General features: G+C 47.3%; 1 protein-coding gene across 1 annotated transcript; it reads left to right on the forward strand.

Moving 5' to 3' along the window:
- The first annotated feature begins 79 nt into the window (after nucleotides 1-79).
- On the forward strand, nucleotides 80-24,625 carry Pcid2 (PCI domain containing 2). The gene is made up of 14 exons (XM_038326354.1): nucleotides 80-807; nucleotides 6,078-6,167; nucleotides 8,566-8,639; nucleotides 9,680-9,745; nucleotides 12,297-12,338; nucleotides 13,650-13,704; nucleotides 15,148-15,251; nucleotides 18,395-18,470; nucleotides 19,221-19,362; nucleotides 21,620-21,720; nucleotides 22,804-22,877; nucleotides 23,003-23,128; nucleotides 23,844-23,967; nucleotides 24,243-24,625. Exons 1-14 carry the CDS (start codon nucleotides 772-774, stop codon nucleotides 24,330-24,332), a joined length of 1,200 nt encoding a protein of 399 aa, XP_038182282.1. The 5' UTR covers nucleotides 80-771; the 3' UTR covers nucleotides 24,333-24,625.
- The last annotated feature ends 1,483 nt before the right edge of the window (nucleotides 24,626-26,108 follow it).

Genomic DNA, 26,108 nt, shown 5'->3' on the forward strand with positions numbered 1-26,108 from the left:
CGCGCGCGCCCGAGGCCCAACCGCCGCGGCGCGCACCGGAACGAGCCGGCTCTGGCGCGCGGACTCCGCCCAGCGAGGGCTCCGGCGTCCGCGGCTGCGCAGGGAGGGTTCGGGGCCCGCTGACGTTCTACGACGAGTGCTCACGTGAGGGCGCCGTGACACCCCGCATCGGGTGCCCGGGAGCTTGAGTTCAACGTCACGTCGAGGGCTGGGGACGAGCACCCCATCATCCCCTCGCCTCTGGGGCAACGCCATACCTAGGGCTCAGGAATGCTCCGTGACGCCGCACGCCGAGGGCTGGGGAGCGGGCTACTCCACACCCATTGCTCTGGGGTGGCCCAGTGAGGGGTGCGGGAGGACTCGGGGACATCGCAAGTGAGGGCTAGGAGTGCGCGGGGACGTATTCCCGAGTGGGGTCCGGACTTTCCGTGTGCTTGAGGGCGTGAGAGCCAGGAGCATCTCTGCACAGTGAGGATCGAGGATTGGGTCATCCTCATCCAGGCAGGGGTGAGGGGCACTGGAAGTCACTAGGACATAGGACGTGATCGGGGACACGTTCCTAAGTCGGTTGGGACTCCTCCACGTCAGTCCTCCGTCCTCGTGCGCGCCCCCGCCGGAGCTGAGGCGCCCTATAGTGACCGCATCCCGGGCACTGACGCTCAGCTGGAACCACCCGTTCCGGAACCCACGTGCAGGAAATACAGCGTGGGGACAAGGAACGGAGACGGACCTGCGCCGGAAGTGAGGTACTTAACGCCCGCGGATGCTGTTATGGCGCACATCACTATTAATCAGTACCTCCAGCAGGTGGGTTTCGCCTGGGATCCTCGCTTCCTGGCCATGGGGATGGGTTCTGGGGTAGGGTCGGGCACGACTGGGGGCCGGCGGGGGGCTCTACGGCTGCCTTTGAGGCGAGGAGAGTCCTCTGCTTGCGACCGACAGCTCAAGCTGCAAGCGCTTCCCGCTGGATCTGGGACAGAGGAGGCTTCGAGGTGGGGGTAGCAAGATCGGGGCCACTTGTAAAAGCAGTTGTCGGTGTAGCACTGTCTGCACGAAGCACATTGTGTCTTAAGAGAGGTGTCACTCAAGGCTTCCGAATGGTACAGGCAAGGAGTGTTGCATCTGGGCTAAGGGTTGAATTTGCGTTTTCTGCACAAACCTAGGACAGAGAGGTTTGATCCCACTAGTCAACACACCTGGTACAAGGGACAGCCAAGTGGGGAAGTCTGATGAGCGTCTCAGCTAATGACACTGCTGCTCATGCATGTTTGAGTCTTAGTTTTGCACTTAGCTCCATTATCCAGGCCCCTGTTTTCTGTTTCAAATATCTCATTAGCTAGAACCCTAGGGACGCTTGGGAACAAATACTGCAATTTGAGCCTATATGCTCAGAAGGGAAGAGACCTGCTTAATTGTGGAAGTTGCTGGTGTCGCCAGTAGCTGTCTCCTGGTTGTCAGTCACAGCATGCCATACCTCCCTAATGGCCCGCTTGGTAGAGGCCTTTCTTTCTCTTTTTTTCTCCAAGACAGGGTTTCTCTGTATAGCAGCTTTGGCTGTCGTGGAACTCATTCTGTAGACCAGGCTGGCCTTGAACTCACAGAGATTCATCTGCCTCTGCCCCTGAGTGCTGGGATTAAAGATGTGGGCCACCACCGCCTGGGCTGAGGCCTGTCTCTTGCGCTGTCATATTTTGTTGTTTTTCTAAGCTGTTTCAGACGTTATCTTGTGTTGTTTGTTGTTTTACTTTTGATAGAGTCTCACTGTGTAGCTCCCATTATCTGTCCTAGAACTTGTGTTAACCAACCTGGCCTCAGAAATCTTGTTTGTTCCTCCTGAGTGCTGGGATTAAAGGCGTGTGACACCATTCATGGGCTACTTTGTTTTCACTTGTTTATGCCGGTGGGTGTGATTTACTCTGTAACACTGAGCTGTGAGGCCAATGGTTTTGTAGCTTTGTATTGTGGGTCAGGAAGCTTTGGCTTACAGGAGAACAAACCCGGAAGGCTAAACAGGAAAGCAGAGCAATTTGCCAGTGTTTAGACCTTGTGCCCATGAGCAGCAGTTGTGTTCGCTCTCTTAGTAAACTTCATTTCCTACTTTCATCAACACACCTCTTGGCTGTGTGTTTTCAGCACGGTTTACCTGACTCATGCAGTGAGCACAACAGTTGGAGTTGAGGAGGGAAGTAAGAGGTGAACTGTTAGTACTTGTGTGCCTCTTAAGTAGCAGCACTATTGTTGATGGTATGTGAGTATGTATTCAATTTGCTTTCATCACAATCCCCCCAGCTCCCCTTGAAGAGCTCGGTGAGTGACTCACCCAGGTCTCAGAAGCAGTGCAGTTGAAGCTCAGACTCAGATTCTGGCTCTAGGGTTCACATATTTGACACTTAGCCTTTTCAAAAGATGCTGTTTCTGGAGAATCATGCCTGAGCCCTGTTGCCTTATTGTTGACCAAGTGCCCAGTCCCTGTCTCAGCACCTTGACCACAGCCGTGGCGATCAGCTACGTGTTGAAAAATTGTCTGTCTCTCCCCCCACCCCCCGTGTTAATTTCCCAAAAGCTTGTTGAGGTAGGGCTGATTAGATTTTACCCTCTTTGCAGCTTAGTAAGGTAGCCTGTTCTTCTTTGATGTTTGCTTGAGCCAGGGGTCAAGGTTGCCCTTCCTTTTTTTTTTTTTTTTTTTTTTTTTTTTTTCCTGAGACATGGTTTCTCTGTAGCTTTGGAGCCTGTTCTGGAACTCACTCTTATAGACCAGGCTGGCCTCGAACTCACAGAGATCCACCTGCCTCTGCCTCCTTGTTTCTTCCTCCTGAGTGCTGGATTAAAGGCGTGCACTAACACTGCCTGGCAAGGTTGTTCTTTCTTAATCATAGGGAATGGCATCCATCAGCATGCTTGTGCTGGTTCCTAGATGCCCCAGTTCCGTAGGGGTGAAACAATGGCAGGAGTGTCTGCATGTTTCAGAGAGAAACGCCGAGCTTGGGGAATCTACCCTTACAGCAAGGCTCAAACCAGAAGGAAATTTTACTTCATTTTCCAAGGTTAACAGGTATAAAACACATCTAAGTCAGGGCCCACAACTACAGGCATCAAGAACAAGGACATTCCCTATAACTACAATATATTTAATAGCCGGAGAAACTTAACATCAATGCACATTTTGTCTTTCTTTCTTTCTTTCTTTCTTTCTTCCTTCCTTCCTTCCTTTCTTCCTTCCTTTCTTCATTTCTTTCTTTTTTTTTCGAGACAGGATTTCCCTGTAGTTTTGGAACCTGTCCTGGAGCTAACTGTTGTAGACTAAGCTGACCTTGAACTCACAGAGATCCACTGCCATGCCCAGTGGTATACAAGTTTTCTAATATAGAACTCTTATTTAATTTTCTGCTCTCCTGCAAATTATTCCTTAGGGATTGTTCTTTTGGATCTGGAGTGCACCCATGCCGTATTATTCTTCTTTAAGATTTATTTATTTATATGTGTACAGTGTTCTGTATGCAGGCCAGAAGAGGGTACCAGATCTCATTATGGATGGTTGTGAGAGTTGAATTCAGGACCTCTGGAAGAGCAGGTTTACACTGAATGTGTTCTTACTCTGGCTAATGTGCTTCCGTGAGCTTCCTGTCCTCCACACACTTTTGTAGAGGTGGTTTGTCCTCACTGACAGCCCTTTCTTAAGCCAGGTACTCTCTCAGTTGGCCAGAATATGATTTCCTGTTCTCCTTTCAGGACTGGTTTATTTTTTTATGTAGGACTGATCTTAGGGACTTATGCATCTGGCAAAGTGCTCTATCATTGTGTCACATCCCAGCCCTCTTTCTATATGTGTCTGCAATTAGTTTCAGTTAAGAAATAATTTCTGGGCTGGAGAGATGGCTCAGTGATTAAGAACACTTGCTGCTCTTGCGGACCTACGTGTGATTCCCAGCACCCATATGGCAGCTCATAAAATAATCTTTTTTATTGTTGTTTTTTTCAAGACAAGCTTTCTTTGTGCAGCTCTGGCTGTCCTGGAACTCACTCTGTAGACCAGGATGGCCTTAAACTCAGAAATCTGCCTGCCTCTGCCTCCTGAATACTGGGATTAAAGGCATGTGCCATAACTGCCCAGCTAAAATAAATAAAATCTTTAAAAAATAAATATTAAAATTTTTTCTTATGCTCTTTCTTTAAAAACCATATGGATTTATAAATTATGTATGTATGTATGTATGTATGTATGTATGTATATATATATGTAGTATTTAAGACAGGGTCTCTATATAGTCCTAGCTGTTCTGGAACTCACTGCATACCAGGCTGTTCTTGAACACACAGAGATTCGCCTCTCTCTGCCTCCCAAGTGCTGGGATTAAAGGCATGTGCCACCACACCCAGCATACATTATGGATTATTTTTAATATATTGTCACCAAGCCGGGCGGTGGTGGCGCACGCCTTTAATCCCAGCACTCGGGAGGCAGAGGCAGGCGGATCTCCGAGTTCAAGGCCAGCCTGGTCTACAAGAGCTAGTTCCAGGACAGGCTCTAGGAACTACAGGGAAACCCTGTCTCGAAAAACCAAAAAAAAAAAAAAAAAAAAAAAAATATTGTCACCATTGTTAATCTTTTTGAAGCTCAAAATTTCCATGAACTGCTTCTACTGGTTTCTGTGGCTTTTGAACCTAGCCCTGTCCCTTCTTGGGCTTTTTTGGGGCCACATGTTTTCCAAGCTCACCTAAACCTTCCTATCCTAGCTCAAGAATCAACCCTTTCTCCAAGGGGGTTTGCTTCCTGTCGGTGAGGAGTGGAACTTAGAAAAGATGCCTGGTACCAGCTCTGCTTGTTGCTCTGTGATTTCAGCAGATAGAAGGAATGGGTATAGTTTGTTTAATGTGTGCTGTTTTAAGGAATTGTGGGTTTTAAGGGCACATGGTACCCCTGTGGACTGCTGTGGAGGACCTGAGAAGACCTAGTCAGGGGAGATGTCTCCTGAGATGCCTGAAGCAAACTCCTCAATGTGCCAGCCGAGGGCACTGTACATAGGCGCTTGCTTAGGGTATGAGTTCGTGCTCCAATGGTGTCTAGCCTAAAAGGATGCAGTTGCTGTGTTAGCACTGGTAAAGTGCTTATGGCAGAGGGATGGGGGCCAGGGAAGAAATATCCATGGAGTGGCCAAACTCCCAAAAATAACACTGGAGACTAAACCTGGGGACTTGCACATGCTAGCAAATACCTCTCCCCTGAGCTTCATCCCCAGCTCCCACCTATAGGCCTTTCACAGCTTTACTTTCTTACCCACTTCTAACTTCCTTATGTTGTTACTGAGGCAGGACTTCAACAGGATACTCTTATATTGAGTCCGGGCCTGAGTGCAGGATCCTGTGGAGTTGAGCCAGGTGCTAGTGAAGTTGTGCTTGAGGTTTTAGACACAGCTTAGGTGACTGTGGACGTACAGAGCCCAGTGTTAGGGTTACTTCATCCCCCAAGGTCACTGCAAAGGAGGTACTGGGATGTGAACAGCCCTAGAGGACTGCGCCCTGCCCGACATCTACACTGCTCATTACATGGACCTGGTACCTGGACCCCGGGGACCACTGTGCTCCTAGCACCTACAGCCATCAGGAGTGTGCTTCTGTTTCATGATGTGTGCTCCAGTTCTGAAGCTTCAACTACCCATAGATCTCCTGTGGAAAGAACTCTGGAGGCCTTGTTGGCCTGAGAGTCATGTTCAAGTGTGACAAGTGACCACCATCCTTGGCACTGACTAGGACAAGGCTCCTTATGAGGATCTTTATGAGGGTTCCAGCGGGAAGGACGATGGAAGGACGTGTCTTCATCTTCGTGCCTCATAGAAGGCCAGTGTCCTTGAGACCTTTTGAGGGACCTCTCTGGAACTCTGGCTTCCCTCTTTTCTTGTTCTAGGAAGACTCATTTTGAAATGAAGTGTTTTTTTTTTTATTTATTCCTTTACATTTTGATTATTCTGGCCTCTTTCCAGAAGGAGGGAACAGCTTCTGTGGTATGCAATGCATTGCTCAGGTCCTCTGAGAGCAGATGCTTGCCTGCCTGCTCAGGTTTCCCCTTCAACTTGTTTCAGGTATATGAGGCCATTGATACCAGAGATGGAGCGTCCTGTGCAGAGCTGGTGTCTTTCAAGCACCCTCATGTTGCGAACCCACGGCTCCAGGTAGGTGATAGACAAGCCCACGGTGTCTAGAGAGAGGCAAGGGAGGCTGGCTGCGAACCCACGGCCCACGGTGTCTAGAGAGAGGCGAGGGAGGCTGGCTGTGAACCCACGGCTCCAGGTAGGTGATAGACAAGCCCATGTGTCCAGATAGAGGTGAGGGAGGCTGGCTCTCAGTCAGGAAGGGCTATGAGAGAGATATGAGGCAGTTTTCCATGGAAGTTTAAATAAAAGGAAACTAATATTACCACTCTCATGTGAAAATTTCAAAATTTCTTTATTACTATAATCCCATTTTACTTACTGAGCACTACACCTCATACTCCTATATTTGATCCCTGTGTAGATTAAGATTAAAGTCAGTAACATTATCAGTGTCACTAGGGAAGAGGCCATAGAACTTAGACCTTGTCCATATCCAACTGCCCTGGAGACCAGAGCCAGCAAGCAATCCCACCAAGTTCCCACTTGGAACCAAGATCCCTCCTAGAGACTAGAGTGTATGCTGGTTAAGTGTTGTCTTGGTGGCCTCCCTGCCACAATGGCACAGGTGACTAAGCCTGCAGAGAGTTGACAAAGCCTTTCACGGAACACATTTGTCATCCCTGCTTTGAGAATATGAACATTTTCCATTTGGAGTTTATGCATTATATAGACAGTATTTCCTGTAGACTGAGTGGACATTTTATAGAGTTCTATTTCTGTACCGATGTCCTTTATGATATTAAAATATGTTCCTGTGGGAGCAGAGTTCTTTGGGAGGAAAACAGAGTGAGTAGACCCAGCATCCTAATCAAGGCAGTCCATCCCAAGGGTGTCCTGTGTGGTTCTGATGAATAGCATTAAGAGCTGTTGTCCTAAGAAGTCAGTCCAGGGATTTGTAGAGAGCCCAGCCCACTTGGCCACAGCACAGTAAGAGAGCGCTCTGTGCTTGCTGTTGTTCTTCTGAGGCGGCGGGGGCTTGTATGTGTGACATGTAGGTCTGTCTGGACAGCGCTGTACTAACCTTCCGTCTGATAGGGCCATGCTAACAGCTAACATCCGAGTAATTTTTTTTTTCATGAAAAACTGAAATGATAATTTGTTTCTTTCTGGGTTTTCTTGTTGTTGTTTTGTTTTAGTTAAATTTTAAACTTATTTTTGTACGTATGTATTTGGGCATGCATGTACTGTGGTGTGTGTGAAGGTCAGAGAACAATTTATGGGAGTTGGTTCTTCCCTTCTACATGTGGGTTCTGGGCATTGAGCTAAGCTCTCAGGCTTGGCAGCATGTGTTCCCTGCTGAGCCTCCTCCTGGCCCAGCATGGTGGTTTCCTGACGTCAGCACTTTTCCTTCTCACCTTTACTCGAAGTGTGTGCGTGTTTATTACACCTGTGAGCATGCCTGCCAATTCATCCTGCTCTTGTTTACTGTTGGTCTGCAAAACAACAGATAGAAAATATATCTCTACATACATAATACATTTATACACCGAGAGAGAGAGATTGATTCAGTAGGAAGTTAGGTCATGTGGTTATGAAGGCTGAGAAGGCCCTTGCATGACCTGCCATCTTCAGCTAGAGGCCTGGGGAAGCCCGTGCTGCCACTGAGCCTGTGGGTAGACCCAAGCTCTGCCTGAGGTGTCATAATGTCTCAGCTCAGGTGGCAGTCAAGGGGCAGAAGAGTGTATTTTTTTTTTTGTCCTCTTCAGCACTTCATCAGGTTGGTAGGTGTCCATCCTGCCGGACAGGGGAGTCACCAGTTCCGGACCTGTTTCTTGTAGAAACATCCTCCAGGTACCCAGAAGTCATATTCATTCTGGGTACTTGGGAAGTACAGGTGATGTGTAAAATTCATCCACATAGGTGTGCTCAAATTGTCTGGACTTCACCATGTGAGCCCCTAGCCCAGGACACCTGTTCCCTCAGGAAGCTGTGTAGTGACTCTTCACATGGCATGGTCACTAACTTATTGGCCTTATTTATGGATGGAACTGTACTCTTGTTTTATTGAAGCCCTTCTTGGCTGACTGACTAGCTGTTAAGAGAGCCAATGAGCTGGCCGGTGTGGTGCCCTGAGTTTACTGCCCAGAGCCCAGTGGTGGAAAGTATTCCTGTGATCTGTATGTGTGCCGTGGCATATATGGCCCACATAGGCACACATCAGTCACCTTTATACACACCAAATATGTCTGAAAGTGCCTAGCATGTTTTGTAGCCTGCAGCAAACAACTGAATTTTATTCTTGGGCTTCTTGTTTTTTGTGAAATACAGATACTGGGGGAGTAATGAGCCCTCCCCGTAGAAGTGCCAGACTGAAGTATTTCTTGAAGCTGTGAAGTTCTGAAAGTGATCATCTAAAGCTCTTTGTGTACACTGCTGCCTTTCATGCCACTAACTTTACCTTTCTCCTGTGGACTAGATGGCCTCTCCGGAAGAGAAATGCCAGCAAGTTCTGGAGCCCCCGTATGACGAAATGTTTGCAGCTCACTTAAGGTAACCCGTCGGCAGCAGGAAAGCCAGGTTCTCACAGCTGCGTGCCTGTAACACGCCACTGGACCACTCGGATTCTTCCGTGCATCATTGTTTGCCTTGAGCAGTGAATAATTAACTTGGAAAAGTGGACAAGTGTGTCCTATGCCTCTGTATCACCCTTGATGTGTCTGCTGGCTGGACTGTGTTAGTCAGCTGCAGTGCCTAACGGAGGTCTTGCTTTTCTCATGGAAATAATGTGGTTTTTACTATCTTTGCTTTGTAGGGAAAGAATCTGAGTTGAGCAAAACAAACAGAAACTTCTCTTTATTTACACGATTTATCTGCTGCTTTCACTGCAGCGTGTTAGGCAGTTTAGGCAGAACTTTAGATCCTAAAGTCATGTGTGCAGGACTGTCCTCTGGCTGCATGCCTGTTGTATTTCCGAGCAAGCTGAGCCAGGCCTTTGGAAGAATTGCGGTGTTGTTATATTCCTTGCAACAAGAGGTGCACCTCGCTGGGCAGTGGTGGCGCATACCTTTAATCCCAGCACTCCAGAGGCAGAGGCAGGCGGAGCTCTGTGAGTTTGAGCCAGCCTGGTCTACAAGAGCTAGTTCCAGGACAGACTCCAAAGCTACAGAGAAACCCTGTCTTGAAAAACCAAAAATAAAATTAAAAAAAAAAAAGTGCACCTCTGCTTTCCTAGCAGTGTGCTCTCCACAGTGGTTCCAGATTTGGTGATGAGCTGGTTCTAGCTGCCAGCCGGAACCTGGATGGAATGTCTTTGGAGGCCCATCGACAGTGTGTAGCGCCAGGCATGCAGCGCCAGTCATGCTTGTCCCTTACTTAGAACAGCTGAACTATTTCCTGTTCTGGGACTCAGCAGTGTCAGAGCTTTGTGTGGGATTTCCCCTCATACCGACTGCTGTCAGTCAAATGGTCGTCCGTGTTCCCTCCATCTGTGGTTCTCTGCCAAGCAGAAACGCCTCCAGGAGCAGTGGAGAGTGACTGAGGTGCTCTGGGCTAATATGCACCTGTTCTTCAGCCTCTGATGTCTTTTCCAGGTGTACCTACGCTGTGGGGAATCATGACTTCATAGAGGCCTACAAGTGCCAGACCGTGATAGTCCAATATCCTTTACCCCGTGTGTTACTAGCAGTGGGTTACTGAGGCTCACAGTCTTGAAACACTGGACCAGTTCAAACCTTCAACTAAAAAGGAACTGCAATATCTTGGAAGAGAAACTCATTTTAACTGTTTTTGCTTGGGTCTCTAAGTGTAGTCTGGCTTTTATGACTCACCCAGTTGCTTATCTAGTAAGGAAGTACACTGGTTAACATATTGGATTTTATTTATTTATATTATATAAGGTTACATGAGGTTATTTTTTAATGCAAACATATTTACTTTTTCTCCTATTCCACTACCCCATTGTCTTAGGGTTTCTATTGCTGTGAAGAGACACCATGACCACGGCAACTCTTTTTTTTTTTTTTTTTTGGTTTTTCGAGACAGGGTTTCTCTGTAGTTTTTTTTTTAGAGCCTGTCCTGGAACTAGCTCCTGTAGACCAGGCTGGCCTCGAACTCACAGAGATCCGCCTGCCTCTGCCTCCCGAGTGCTGGGATTAAAGGCGTGCGCCACCACCGCCCGGCTCACGGCAACTCTTATAAAGAAAAACATTTAATTGAGGTGGTGGCTTATAGTTTCAGAGGTTTAATTCTTTATCATCATGGCAGTGGGCAGGCAGATGTGGTGCTGGCTACATCTCTCAGAAGGCAATGGGAAGTGTCTCAGACATTGGACAATGTCTTGGATAGAGGAAACCTCAAAGTCAGTCCCACAGTGACACACTTTCTCTAACAAGACCACACCTCCCAATAGTGCCACTTCCTATGCGATTATGGCAGGCATTTGCATTCAGACCACCACACTTGCCCTTTCTTTCCTACCCCTCCCGCTGGTCTCCTTGATTCCACAGACAGTTCCCTTCTATACTAATGTCATCAGTATATGTGGAGGGTGGGCTTTATTTAATGTGGCTGAGAAGAACTCAGTTGGTGTTTGTGTATGGCGTGTATGCACATGAGCTTGCAGGTGTCTGTGCATGCACACGGGAGGTCAGAAGCCAGAGGAGGATGTCAAGTCTTCTTCTCAGTCTGCCTCACTGTCTTGAGACAGGGTCTCTCCCTGAACTTGAAGCAGTTGACAAGCTGACTGGCCAGCATGCTTTTAGGCTCTCCTTGTCTCAGTCTCCCAGCGAGGGGGTTATGGGCACGCATAGCCGTTCCTGGCTTTCCTCATGGTTGCTTGGGATATTGACCTCAGTTCTCATGCTTACCTCAGAAGCACTCTTCTTCCCCCGAGTCACCCCTAGCTTCAAGAATAATGTTTTCTTTGTTTTGTTTTGAGACTGTAGCTCTGGCTGGCCTGGAAACTCACTGTGTAAACCAGGCTGGCCTTTGAACTCACAGAGATCCACCTCTTTCTGCCTCCCAAGTACTGAGATTAAAAACATGCACTGCCATGTCCAGCCAATAATAATGCTTTGGCAATACCATGTATGTATGAAGATGCCATAGTGATACCCACACATTATTGTGCATACTAACCTAAAGACTTTATTAAGAGCAGAATGTTTTTTAAGTGTGTTTACAGGAACTGGTTAAGTCTTAGAGGCCCGTAACTCAGCCTAGATGGAGAGACGTGGACTCAGATACATGCATCGCCCTGTTTTATTTGCTCAGTGAAGAGTCTTATTAAACATCAGCTTATGTAGTGATTCATATCAGTGAGCAGGCTGAGGATTTGTAGATCTCTGGATTTTAGTTTGCTTTTGAAAACTGCTGTGTTTAAATACACTCACAAGAGAGTGCTACTAGCCAAATTTCCCTAGAATTTAAGAATTCTAGTGTTGGTGAAATAAACTTTATGCTATCGATTCTTGAGGACTTTAATGTAGCTTATGATCTGTGAACTCAGAGAAACATGTAAGTACAAATGTAAAAGAAAAGACTCTTATAACGGGTCGCGGACATGGCTTAGTTGTTAATGTGCTTGCCCTGTAAGTATGGGAACTTGAGTGGGATCCCCAGCACCCACAAAAAAGCGGGAGTGGTGGTGTGTGCTTGTAATCTCATCTCTGTGGGCCTGGAGACAGGCAGATCCCTGGGGCTCACTAGCTAGTCTAATTGACCAGTAAGAGTCTTATCTCAAGGAAGAAGGGGGCCAGCCTGAGGAATGTCACCTATAGTTGACATCTAACCACCGCACACATATGCACACAGACTTAACACATACCTACACACGCATGCATGTACATATACACACAATCTCTCTCTCTCTCTCTCTCTTTTTTTTTTTTTTTTTTTGGTGGGGGTGAGCAGAGTCTTACCATGGAGGCTGGCCTGAAACTTTCTTCTCCCAAGTGCTAGCATCAAAGGAGTGCCATAATACCTGGTCTATATGAGCAACCTTATAATAAAGCTTGTTTCAGAGGTCTGTCTGAAGTGAATGCATTGCGTCTACACAGCTGCCGATGCATGGATATTGTGTTTTCTGCCTTCTGGATTTTCCTGCTGTTGTGACATAGTCATCTAGAGAACACACTTTACCTCTAGTCTGTTCTTATCGAGTGCAGTGCTACTTCAGTTTTGTTTGTCATGCCATCCTTAATACAGTACGTCATTCCTACGGGCATTCCAGGCTCACAAAGAAGAAAACTGGTAAGCATGAACAGAAGTAGCTAGAGATTAGTAAATGATGTCGGTGTGGGCTGGGGTTAGACGGGAATGGCCAAGCAGACAGGTTATGTACAATGTTTTTGTCGTAAGTGCTACTTTAGTCATTCTGTTACAGAAACAAGTAATATGTTTCCCCTTCATTTGTCAATTTTTGACTTCTGGTTTTAGAGGTTGGTTAAAAGCACTCTATAGTTCCTTTGGATTATTTTAAATTTCTTGAAAACTAACCTTAAGATTTATTAGCAAACTAGGAAAATGTTTAAATTTTGTTTACACTATCGTAGCTAGAGCCCTTTCCTTTAGCAGTTGTTTTCTTCAGCTCTGGGACTTGAACTAGGTCCTTACATGTGCTAACAAGCATTCTGCCACTTAGTTATATTCCTACATCGTTTAAAGCTATTTTTGAGACAGGGTCTCTCCTGCTTTAGATTAGTTAGTCTTGACCTCACTATAGCAGAAGATGACTTTGAACTTAACCCCATTGCTTTGATGCTGGCACTGCAGGCATGTACCACTGCACCGTTCATACGGTGCTGGGGATCCAACCCGGGCCTTGTGCGTGCAAGGCCAGTGCTCTACTTACTGAGCTACATCCATAGCCCCAGTGTTTGAGGGGCAGTTACCGGAGAAGTTTGTACTTTAGGCTGGCCTGGCAGTTTCCATTCTCCTCTCCTAACCTCCAAATGTGCGTCTTTACATTGGATGCACTTTTTTCTGCTTGTCTGTCTGTCTGTCTGTTCATCCGTCCGTTTGTCTGCTGTCTCTTTCCCTTTTTTTTTTGAGACAGTTTCTTGGTGTAACCCTGGCTGTCTTGGAACTTGCTCTGTATGCTGGCTTCAGGCTCAGAGATCCGCCTTCCTCAGTGCTGGGAATAAAGGCATGCACCACCATCAGCCAACTGCACTTTTTCTGTTCCAAGTGAAGACTTTGCTTACACATGAATGAAAGCCTAGTGCTGGCAGCTCGATGTACACAGAGCGTTTGATGATTGTGTGAATTTACATTCTGGCTCCTGCTTGGAGCTGTTTGCTGGTGATGAGGAGTTAGGGAAGGACAGAGTTCTGGGAGCTCCCAGCTAGACCCGCTTCTAGGTTCCTGAGCGGGGTTGGGATTGTGGTATGGAGTAAGAAGCAAGCATTTGGCCAGGAGGTCTGAGGTTGCCATGTGACAGAGTAGAACAAAGCCGCCATCTGAGTTATAGGGTGTGGACCTGGTTCTGGGTAGTATCGTGGGTGTCAGTGGTAGGATGTTGGACCTTTTAGCTCTTCCAACATATTTGCCTTTTACCCTTAGGGCTCTGCCTGTCATGTATGCAGTAGCACTTGACCTTCGGATATTTGCCAATAATGTAAGTTCAATTTCCTGTGCTTGTTATTTCAAATTTAAATCTGCTGGGTGACTACTGCTTAATTTCCATGTCTTGTTTCCTGAAGCTTTGAGGGATGAATAGAAAGTGGGATGTGTCTGGTGCTGGGAGGTGAAGACCAGGAGGCAGCGTGCTTGGTTGTCTTCTAGTCCATGCAGACAGAGCCTCTGTGTGCAGAGGGAAATGGCAAGACGTGGTGGTGCTGAGGGGAATGGTTCTGGAGCGGTTTTCTGTCCTCTGCTTCTAAGATGTGGCCTGGGCTGAAGACTCGTAGCTTGATGTAGGTCTAGGAACTGGCCAAGGGGTTCAGATCCTAGGTTTGCAGAGGAGGAGTGTACTTCAGTTCTGGAGCCACAGAAGCATCTTTTGGGGCTTAGACGCTTTTTATAGCAGAAACTATTTCTGGTTCTAGACCAGCAGCTCGTTGTTCTTCTCACAAAGGTGGTTGCAGATCCGGAGATGTTGTAGTTGGCACAGCTCTGTGACAAGGAGAGAAGGATTGGGCTTCTTGTCTCTCCTGATGAAGAGCCGGACAAGGGAAGCATGACACACCGCATGCAGTGATGCAGCCTCAGGAGGCAGAGGGTTTGCCCACAAGGCAGTGCTTTCTGACAGACCGTCTGTTGCAGCGCTGCACAAACAAGTCTGCAGCAGCAGTGGGGGGCCCGAGCCCCAATCCTCTTGCCAGCAAAGAGCTGGGGTCTCTGCTCTCCCACTAGCACAGGGAGACCAACAGAGACCTGTCTATAACACAACACCCCAGAGGGCTGATCACAAAGAGTCTTCTACCATGGCAGGTTTTGTTCAGGGCTCAACTGCTGTGCACAAGAAAGGTCAGAGACTAAGTCAAAAGGAAGCTTCTCAGTACTGTGCAAAGCAGATCAAGGCTGGTGTCCTGGTTTGCTGTTTGTTGCTGTGGTAACACCATCATCAAAATCACCCTACATCATGGCCCATCATTAAAGGAAGTCAGGGCAGGAACTGAAGCAGAGTCCACAGAAGGGTGATCTTCCCTGGCTTTGTCCTCGTGACTTGCTCAGCCTGCTTTCTTACACCATCTAGGACCATGAGCCCAGGTGTGGCACTGCCAACAGTGGGCTGGGCCTTCTGCATCGATCATTAAGAAAATGCCTCTCAGACTGGACTATCGGCATTTTGTCAATCATGATTCCCTCTTCCCAGCTGTGTTAGGTTTGTGTCAGGTTGACAAAGACCAGCCAGCCAAACTGGAGCAGGTGTCATGGACTTGAGGATGGCTGTGGTCTCTATATAGATAGACTTCTCAATTCATAAATTGCAGTATGAGGGGGTCTGTGGAGGTAGCTCAGGCTAGGAGCACTGGCGAATCTTCCAGATTATTGGTAACTTGGATTCTTCATTTTGCCTCTGTTTACTTTAAAAAGATAATTACTTTTCTATCGTTAGGCTGATCAGCAGTTGGTGAAGAAAGGGAAGAGTAAAGTTGGGGACATGCTGGAAAAAGCTGCCGAGCTGCTCATGAGCTGCTTCCGTGTCTGCGCCAGCGACACGTAAGTGAGGGGCTTCCGTGTCTACCAAGAGCAAGAAAGGGCATCGCATGCTCACTACCCAGGTACCATTTCTGCAGCATGCGCTGATCTGTCCCTGAAGAGCCCTCCCTGTGGTCTGTCCTTGTGCTGTTCTTCGATCAGAACTCTGTACTTACTTCCCGAAACTTCATCGGCCTTCAGTTCTGAAGGCCCCTGTGCCAGGTGGCCATGTAGCCTGTTTCTCTCCCTGTCAGCATCCCTTGTCTGCTTCAGTGGTTCTGACAGGCAGACCCTCATCCTTGCTCCTTGGGGGTACGCTGAGCTTTTCTCTTGTCACTGAGCACTGCTCTTGTGTCTAGTGAGGGCTTTAGTCTCCTGTAGAAGCTCCATTGAGCCTCTGCATTCTTGAGTGTTGGGTTTTATTAGATTTTGTTTATAGTTTATTTTTTGGGACAGGGTTTCTCTGTGTAGTTTTGGCTGTCCTGGAACTCACTCTGAAGACCAGGCTGACCTCAACTCAGAGATCCTCCTGCCTTTGCCTCCCAAGTGCTTGCCTGGCTCATTAGATTGTTGATATCCTTTTGACCCCCCCCCCCCCCCCCCCCCTTCATTCTGTGTAATTTGTCTTAGCTGGTTCGCAGGGCAGCTGCTTTGATTCCCATCTTCACTCTAGACTGGGGCCAGGCAGTTTCCACCTTTCTCCTACATTCCATCTCCACCGGTTATGGGATCACTTACAGGAGCAAGGATGTGTGCGTGGTAGTTAAATTGAGCCATAGTCTTGCTGTCCTCCCATGGTTGAAGAGGTCTCAGCTGTCTCAAGGCTTCTCTTTCCCTTATTCTTTTTTTTTTTTCCTCTTCCCTAAGACAGGGTTTCTTTGTTGCTTTAGAGCCTGCCCTGAAACTAGCTCTTGTAGACCAGGATGGCCTCAAACTCACAGAGAACCACCTGCCTCTGCCTCTGGAGTGCTAGAATTAAAGGTGTGCGCCACCACCGCCTGGCCCTTGCCTGTGCATTTCTTAATACCTGGATCTGCTTTCTGGATTTGAATTTCTGCTGTGACTCTTCAAGTAGATTGAACATTTAAATTCTTTGTCACACTTAGTGTGAGGACAGTGAACTGGAGAGCAAGAGCAGGGGTCTTGGGGACACCAAGTGATAGAGTTTTTGTGAAAGTGCTGTTACAGCAGCTAGCTGGGCGGCTGTCAGGAAACAGGCTTTGCTCTTTTGGAAGTGGATAACATTTTACACCACGTCACTGTGAGTGCGTTCTAGACAGTTCATGCCCCCGCTGTGTGTACCAGGTGGTTTCTGCTTCATGTCCTGAGTTTGTGCTCTGATCTCATGTTCCTCGGAACTGCCATTGGGCCAGCCCCCCGAGCACAAGTTATGTGTCTGGGGAAATACTTGCAAGGAAAGTACACAATTAATTCAGTTCTGAGTTCTGTTTTTCTAATGTTTTATACAGTTTTGCTAGTGCACAGAGGGAGCCTCTAGTTGTTTAACTGGGATCCAAATTCTTGGCTTGCATTTTCTTTTCTTAGTGGGTGTAGTGGGCCTCATTGATGGCGTTCAAGAGACTAGGACTCTCTGAGGCCCTCCCTTTCTCCTGGGCTCTGGGATGGAAACTGTGGGAAAATACACACAAGTGTTGGCAGTATCCCAGGAACTCCTCAGCAGCTGAGGTCTTTCTTCTTCAGGTGTTCTTGCTGGGGGGGTCGGTGGTCCAGGGTTTCTTACTCCTTGGAGGCTATGCAATCCATAGGGTCCTCCACCATCTACTCATCCACTTTTGTTGTTATACCAAGAACTAGTGCAACATCAAGAAATGGGCTTTCCGGGGGCTGGAGAGATGGCTTAACGGTTAAGAGCATTGCCTGCTCCTCCAAAGGTCTTGAGTTCAATTCCCAGCAACCACATGGTGGCTCACAACCATCTGTAATGGGGTCTGGTGCCCTCTTCTGGCCTGCAGGCATACACACAGACAGAATATTGTATACATAATAAATAAATAAATAAATAAATAAATAAATATTTTAAAAAAAAAAAAAAAAAAAGAAATGGGCTTTCCAAAGCTGTCACCAAGAGCAACGCCAGCCCTAGCATCAGTAGTAGAGCAGTGGGCGTCACTGTCGAAGTCACAGGAGACTCCTGGTCCTCACTGTAGCCCAGGATGCCCTTTAGTGGGCCTTCCAATGCCTGCTTCACCACTTTCTTGATGTCATTATACTTGGCACCTTTCTCCAGGTGGCATGTCAGATCTACAGCAGACACACTGGGGGTAGCAACACAGAAGGCCATATCATTGAACATCCTCTTCTCTTCTTGGGGGACCTTGCTCACAGTCTTGGCAGCACCAGTGAATCTGGGGTTGATAATCTGGGTAGTTCCACAGCCATTACACCCCAATTTCCCAGAGGGGCTGTCTGCCATCTTCTGGGTGGTGGTGATAGCATGGATTGTGGTCATGAGTTCTTCCACAATGCCAGAGTTGTCATGAATGACCTCACCCAATGGGGGATAAGCAGCTGGGGGTGGAGGAGGCGTTGCTAACACACCTGAGAGAGTTGTCGTGCTTGTCATGGTCCACACCCATCGCAGTCATGGGGCATCAACATACGAAACAGACAGGATAGCTGTTTGGCTTCACTCTCTAGTGGGCCTGGCTTTCCTCCTAGCAAAGACAGCAGTAGACTCCACAGTGAGGTGGGTATGGCCTTCCCATTGATGACAGGTTTCCTGTTCTCAGCCTTGACTCTGCCCTGGCACTTGCTGGGATGTGTGGACCTTGTGGTTGAGGTCAGTTTTGAGGTCAGTGAAGGGGTCACTGATGGCAGCAATGTCCACAACAGTGCCAGAATTGAAGGCAGCTCTGGTGCCCAGGTGCCCAGTCTGGCCAAATCCATTCCCTCCAGTCTTCTCCATTGTGTGTCAGGGCTGAGGCCAGCTCTGCAGCTGTCTCTGCACAGGAAGGACCTGAGAGCTGCTCTTTCTCTCATGAGCTATTGTGGGCCATTTTTAAATTGGACCTGTTAGGCACATTTTTTTTTTCATGGTGCTCTTTTGGTGACTATGGCTTGAACTGCGGAGGCTTTATCTCAAGATAGTCATTTATCCGGCAGTTTGTTTTGTGATTGATCACGTTTCTTTGCTCTTCCCGTAGCCGTGCTGGCATAGAGGACTCTAAGAAGTGGGGGATGCTGTTCCTGGTGAACCAGCTGTTTAAAATCTACTTTAAGGTTTGCTTTGCATGGACTTTTATAGCTTTGTTCCCTGTCTGCCCAGATAAATTGTTTAGCTTGCCTTCTGACATGTGTTAGGAAATTATCCTGACCACAGCTATGGTAATAATCCCAATAGCTGGTGGCCATTCAGTGCCTCCCAAGGCTCAGTGGAGAAACCTGCCCAACATTCTCTAGAACCAGGGTCCACCCATGCCACAGAAGCAAATAAGAACTGAAGGTCTGACTCAGGATAGCCCTCGGAATCCAGCTGCCCCAGACATAAGGCCCTGAACACAGAGTGACCAGTCCTGTGCTTTAGCTGACCTCTGGGCATAGGTGTCCCCTCTGTGAAGCCTTTTGTCCTGTGTTGTAATACCCACCTTATGGAATAGGGGATGTGTAGTCAAATGGATGGACAAAAGAATCAGGCTTTGCTTCATAAAATCCAGCAGTCATTGTCTAAGAATCTGTCTTCCACTTCCTGGGACATTTAGTTTGTCCTTGCCAGTGTGGCCTAAGTGCAGACTTTTCCTCGGCCTTGGCTCCGCTTCCCCTTCAGAGCTGCATCGTTCCCCCCCCCCCCCGCCAAGCTTCTAGAGTGTGTGCTGTCTATCCCAGGCAGTGTCTTGTTCTCTACAGAAGTTTTGATGATTTTGAAATTCATGTTAAGAAACTAAAGCAGAAGTTCATGTCTGTTCTTCCATCTGCCTGTTCTCTTGATATTGTTTGAGTATTGTATTGTAAATGGTTTCTTTTTTATTATAGATCAACAAACTCCACTTGTGTAAACCTCTTATTAGAGCCATTGACAGCTCAAACTTGAAAGATGACTATAGTACTGCACAGAGGGTCACATACAAATACTATGTTGGGCGTAAGGCCATGTTTGACAGTGACTTCAAGCAAGGTATGTTGATAATTCTATTCCAGTGTTTAGATAACACATGCATCCTGCCCAGTTTGAATGATGTTGATGCCAGAGAATGTAAGAACTGAATTTATTAAGGTGAAAAGTATGTGTAAACCAAATCCAAAATGAGTATGTGTTTGTGTATGTGTGTGTGCATGCGTATGTTCGTGCACAAGTGTGTGAATGTATGATATGTGTTGTACAGGTGCCCACAGAAGTCAGAAGAAGGTGTTGGATCCCCTGGACCTGGAGTTACAGGTGGTTGTGAGTGCCCATGTGGGTGCTGGGAACTGAACTTGGATCCTCTGGAGAAGCAGGAAGCACTTTAGACCACTGAGCCCTCCCTCCAGTCCCCCACCCACCTTGCTTTGCTTTTTGAGACAGGCCTCACTCTGTAGCCCAGGCTATCCTGGAATTTACTATGTAACCCAGCCTTGCCTCAAATTCGAGGTGATTCTCCTGACTCGGGCTCCTGAGGGTGCTGGGATTACAGGCATGAGATATTTGTTTTATTTTTGAAATTTATTATTTTGAGTGTGTGTGTGTGTGTGTGTGTGTGTGTGTGATGTAATTGTATTGCACGCACCATGGCTTGCGGATAGAGGCCAGAGGACAAATGTGTGGGGTTGGTTTCCCTTCTACCTGTGTGTGAGTTCCAGGGACTGGATTTAGATCATTGGACTCCACAGCAAACACTGCTGAGCCATCTTGTAGGCCCTGCTTTTATTTTTAGTGTTTTTCTAAGCGCTTAAATTTTTGACAGTAAAGCTAATTATACAAGTGAAAATGATATTTGGAGGTTCATAATATATATAGGGTCCCTAAAATGTGTGTCAGAGCTGCCCAGTTACCCTGCACCTTTTTCTTGAGGTAACTAGGCCTCGCTGTTCTTTGTAGTGTACAGTGATTGTTTGTTCTCAGTGGAGCATGGGGACAGAGCTTCGCCCAGCTGCAGCCTCACTAACTGAGGTCCCAATGGAATTTCACCCTGCAGACTGTGAAAAATGTCCTTAGCCTCACTCCGTAGTTTGTGTTTGTGACTTTGAAAAAGCTGTTTGTGATATCATTCTTAGCATCATACCTGGTCACTGTCATTTTCTCATGAACACAACGCCGACTTCCTTCTTTTCAAATTCTGAGTGGCTGGCACGAGGCTGCTCTCTGTGCTCTATTCTGTTATACTGGGGACTTCTGTTTATTTGAAAATTATTTTTGAAAATTAAAATCACTTTATTGTAATGAACTTAGAAGTAGAAACAACACACAGCTAGATTAAGGTAGCTACTCAAACAAACACTTGTCCAGTCCCAAATTCTATGTTCTGGTGAGCTTCTCTGCCATTCTAGAGCCCCGCATGAGCGGAGCCTTGTTTAGGGTTGACACTCTCAGTTACATTTTATAGACTCGTCCACTGCAAAGAGAGAAAGTGTGACAGGGTTGAAGCTGGAAGACAATTAACTTCCTTCCTCTTTGACGACGCTCCTGTCACTTTGCCTGTGTTCTGTTCTTCCTTGGCACCTAATGTTGTTCTTTCTGGGTCCTGCTCCTGAATGTCACACAGTGAATGGCACACAGTGTCTACACTTAGAAGCTGTTTACATGCATTCATACATGCGCCCTTTAGAGGCTAGGGTCCATACATAAGAGAGATCTTGTGGTTTTTTTTTTTACCCCCTTAATAAGTGTGGGTCACTTATTGATTGTGCTTTCAAGTTTCATTAGCAACTGGATAATACTCTGTTTTGTATGTGCACCGCATTTTCATTTCCATCCATCTGTTGATGGACTTTTCCTTGCTGTCGTCAGTAGAGCAGGTGTGAACGCGGATGTGCAGGTCTCTCTGTGATGGGTGTGGAGGGCCCTGCGCATGCGCCCAGGAGTCGAATGGTTGGGTCATCTGGTTGTTCTAGTCTGTACGTTTGTGAAGACCTTCTAGGCTGGTTTACACAGTGTCTGGATCAGTGTGCATTCCCACCAGCAGTGAATAAAGTTCCTCTTTCCCCACAGCATCTCTCATATTTGTTGACAGATTTCTTTTTTTTAAGAGTACTTTTTAAGATTTATTTTATTTTTGACTTAATCTTGCTGTGGATTTTACTTGAGGAGAGGCACTGGTGCCAGGAATGAGGGTGGGCTGCTGTTGCTGCCATGGGAAAGGAAGCAGTGCTGCCTTGTGCATAGAGGCCATGATAGAACGGGCATGAAGTGCGCTAGGCTGTTCACTGGGTCTGACGTGTGGGCCTGCTCTCTGCAGCGGAGGAGTACCTGTCGTTTGCCTTTGAGCACTGCCATCGCTCCAGCCAGAAGAACAAGAGGATGATCCTGATCTACCTGCTGCCCGTGAAGATGCTGCTTGTGAGTCATCGGTAGCCATCTCAGGAGCTTCCGGTGACAGGCTTACAGCAGTAGTGTGCTGAATGGCATGCTGCACGCGAGCACAGCCCAGGAGCAGAGCTTGCACACGCCTGCATGGCGTGCCTACACAGCTCCAAGCCCTTCAACGGGAGCACTGCTGTGTTGCTTCTCTTGAGACAGTCTTATGTAGTTCACATTGTCGTCAAACTTAATGCAGCCAAACTGTCCTTGAACTCTGATCTCTCTGCCTCCACCTCCCAGGTGATGGGACTGCAGGTGGATATCACCCCAAAGTTCATTTTTTGATCCTTGAATGGGAAAGCCACATAGGTAGATAGACTAGTCAGCTGGCGTAGCATCAAAGTAAAGTGCTGCTTTTTCTCCTCTAAGACTGGTGCATAGTGGTGAGGTGTGCGAGAGAGGGTGGGGAGAGAATAGAGCTGCACACGGCTGTTTATAAAGGGAAAGTAGTGGCGCTGTCCCTTCCCCACTCCCCATTCCACTGAAGGGTGAGTTGACCATTTTCGGCTAACTCCTCTGAGAGATGTATCCTGTGCTTATCCTGGCACCTCAGTTACCACCTGCAACTGAGAGGGTCACGAGAGGGTCAAGATCAAGGTCATAGCCACTGAGTCACAGAACTGTGGTATCAGAGTCACTTCCTTCTAGTCTCCTGCTCCATTTTGACTTTTTTGTTTATTTGTATGAGTGTGCATGCCACAGCGCTCATGGAGGTCAGAGAATGGCTGTCGGGACTAATTCTCTCTTTCCTCTATGTGGGAATTGAACTCAGGTCATCAGATTGGTGGCAAGTGCCTTGACCTGCTGAGCATCTAACTGGTCCAGCCAGGATGTTAAATCCTTGTTCAGCTTCTTAAGTTTGGTTTGCTATGTTTTTGTTTGTTTGTTTAAAGTTAATTTCTTGATAAGAGATTTACTGATCATAGCTCTGTTAAAGCAAAATACTGGGACTAAAATGATGGTTCTTGCAGAGGACCTGAGTTCGGTTCCCAGCATCCTTGTCAGGTAGCTCATAACTCCTGTGATTCCCACTCTTCTGTTCTGGAATCTAACCTGTCCTAGGGTCACATGCCGACCATCGAGCTCCTGAGGAAGTACCGCCTCATGCAGTTCTCAGAAGTGACCAAGGCTGTCAGGTGGGTCCATCCTCCGCACTGCTTTAAGGAGGCTAATAGAGACTGCACACGTGTGCCAGAAACCATGCTGACCTCTCTTTCTGGGCCTTTGCTCTGTGCCCCGTGTGCTGTTTCTCCTTGCCCAGCGAGGGCAATCTGCTGCTGCTCAATGAGGCGCTGGCAAAGCACGAGACTTTCTTCATCCGCTGTGGCATCTTCCTCATCCTGGAGAAGCTGAAGATCATCACGTACAGGAACCTCTTCAAGAAAGTGTGAGTGTGCCCGGGGAGACGCTCAGTGGGCAGAGTGATGCTCTGCGAACCTGTGGACCAGAGTTGGAACCCAGAATCCGTGTGAAAGCTGGGCTTGCAGACCAACTCACCTGGGATGTGAGGTGTAAAATAGTCGCGATAGAGACCCTATAGCAGCAGGCGGGAGGCAAGTGTGCAGACAGCATATACATAGACACACACACATGCACAAGCAAAAAAGAAAATGGGGTGTCTGGTAAATAGAACCCTTGGGGCAGTTGATGCAACCTGTTGTGGCCTATGGGGGCGGCATCCTACCCCTCATGGGACAGAAGCTGACCCTGAAGGCCTGTATAATGATGTAACTTGGCAGAAGACCCAACTTTAGCTTGGGGTGCCAGATAGCTTCTGCGTGTCCAAGCTGTGGAACTGATGCTCTCTTTCTTTCTCTGGCTTATCTTCCCCCCTGCTGTGTGTGTTCAGGAGTTAAGTGTGTTAGCTGATGGCATCTATCAGAAACAGTGGCTGTATACAGTAGAAAGCTTATATACGATTGTATTTAATAGCTGTTGTTTGTGGGGTGTTTTGGGATACATCTAATCAATGGGAACTTTAAAAATGTGTGAACATGGGTTCAGTAAATAATGTCATTTCTTACTCACTGCTCAGGGCTCCTCATTGGTCCTTGAAGCACTGAGTCCTGCTATTAATTATGGTAATTTCTCTTCCTCTGTAGGTATTTACTACTCAAAACTCATCAGCTGTCTCTAGATGCCTTTCTGGTCGCCTTGAAATTCATGCATGTGGAAGATGTCGACATTGATGAAGTCCAGTGCATTCTGGCCAACTTGATATACATGGTGCGTGAGTCTCTGCTCTCAGCAAACCTTCAGTGTGGCGCCACTGCCATCCAAAGACCTTCTATTTGTGGGCAGTTTCTGACGGAACTAACTGTTTTCCTGGGAGATACTATTCAAAGGGCCTCCCAGGGGTCTGTGTGAGAGAGAGGTATAACCTACATTTCGTATTCTCTGCCATCTGTGTTCTTAAGCTGCCGTCCCCAGGGGAGAGGGGTTTTCATCATCATGGTGTCCCCTGGCATATTTGATGTCAGCTGATCTGATTTCTGTTTCAGGGTCACATTAAAGGCTACATCTCCCATCAGCATCAGAAGCTGGTTGTCAGCAAGCAAAACCCTTTCCCCCCACTGTCCACGGTGTGCTGATGCCCAGACCCTGCAGATGGAAGGCGCTCCTGCTGCACCTGTCTGTAGCCCGCTGAGGTGGTCGCCAGCACGAGTGCCTCGCCGTGTTCTCCGTGGTCCTAACTCGTGCCGGCTTTGCCAAGACCTGGAATCCTTTCTCTAGGTGGACGGACACCCCTGCTCCTGGCTGCTGGTAACCAGGAAGCAGGCAGCTGCGCTTCGGTTTGTGTGTTGTTTATGGAGGCTGTCTTTGTAACATTTTGTACCTTTATCTTTTCTTTTTTTAAAAGTAAACCAAATTTATACAAAACACATTTTTTTACTGTGTGTTATGTGATATGTCTATTTTCATACACAAAACCTGAGCATTTTGTGGGCTCAAAATGCTGGATTAACTTGAGGCTTCTTTTTGAAAAGCAGAATTTGGAGTCCCCCATCCCTGCAGTATCCTACGGTTTTCCTACCTCCTCTTCTGCACAGCACCCTGAGCCCCATGGGGAAGGGGTATCTGTAGTATGTACATTCTGCTGAGTGAAGGGCCGTGGGAGGCAATAACCGAAGACTTTCCCTGACAGAGAGACATGTCTGCTCCTTGAATTAGCAATCTAGTTTATTGTGGCTTTTTTTAAAAAAGAAAACAAATTATCTTTTTTTTTCAATTTACATAACCAATCCCAGTTCCCACTCCCTCCTCTCCTCCCATTCCTTCTACCTGCCCCACCCCACTCCAGCCCCCATCCACTCCTCAGAGATGGTAAGGCACATTGCTTTGGGGAAAGTCCAAAGCCCTCCCTACTATATCTAGGCTGAACAAGGTATCCATCAGTGTCTTTTAGACAGAATAGTATAGATAGATATTCATCTTAACTCATACATAACCTGGCAGAGCACACAAGACTTGGCCATATTTAAGTCAGATATGTTCCAAAACAGAACACACCAGTCATTTCTAACCAAGACTCTATCTTCAGCTGAAACTCACTTACAAAGGAAAAAGCAGTTTTCTCCAGTGAAGTATCACCGGCTATATTAACAACCATTAACATCTCTTAAAGAAGGCCCCATGCAAAGTAGTAAATGGTCAACACACAACTAACAATAAAATTTTGCAAACTTTTTCTCTCAAAAAGTGGATATTTGGGGGCTGGTGGATATTTGGATATCTGTTGTTCTAACTGCTGAACTATAATATAATAGTTCAGCAGTCAGAACAGTCACTGCTCTGTCAGAGGACCTGGGTTTGGTTCCCACACCCACATGGCCCCTCACAGCCATCTGGACCACCAGGCCTAGGGAATCCAGTGCCCTCTTCTGGCCCCATCATCAGCATGTGTTATCAGCGTGCCCGTGCAGCAGCTGCGCCATCAGCGTGCCCATGCAGCAGCTCCATCATCAGATGCTCGTGCAGCAGCAAAATCACCCAGCACTTGTGGTGCAGCCCCAGCATGTGGGTGAGCTCCACCAGAGCTGAGCCTGCCTTGCTGTCTCGTTTGTGTACAGGTCTGGCACTGCCCTCATGCAGAGCTATCATGTAAAGTGACCCCCAACTTCTGATAGTTATCCTTGCAACGATTCAAATTTTGGCATTCCTATGAGCTTCCTGAATTCCATTCTTTTTGAGTTTAGTAGCAACAGAATCAAATTTTCAGATGTCTCCAGGTAGTTTAATAAACAGTGACATCCCAAGTCAACACAGACAGTTTAAAGTGGTAAGTAGTTGGGCCTCTGTGTAGCATTTTTGTTCGTTGTCCTGCGTCCTGTGCATGGAGCCGCGGTTTGTGGGCACACACCCATATG

This window comes from Arvicola amphibius, chromosome 4, assembly GCF_903992535.2.
Source record: "Arvicola amphibius chromosome 4, mArvAmp1.2, whole genome shotgun sequence".
Taxonomy (NCBI): domain Eukaryota; kingdom Metazoa; phylum Chordata; class Mammalia; order Rodentia; family Cricetidae; genus Arvicola; species Arvicola amphibius.

Coding starts and splice junctions, on each gene's coding strand:
- Pcid2 (XM_038326354.1), top strand. CDS start 772: ATGGCGCACATCACTATTAATCAGTACCTCCAGCAG. Junction 808..6,077: donor TTAATCAGTACCTCCAGCAG/GTGGGTTTCGCC, acceptor AACTTGTTTCAG/GTATATGAGGCCATTGATAC. Junction 21,721..22,803: donor TGCCCGTGAAGATGCTGCTT/GTGAGTCATCGG, acceptor AACCTGTCCTAG/GGTCACATGCCGACCATCGA.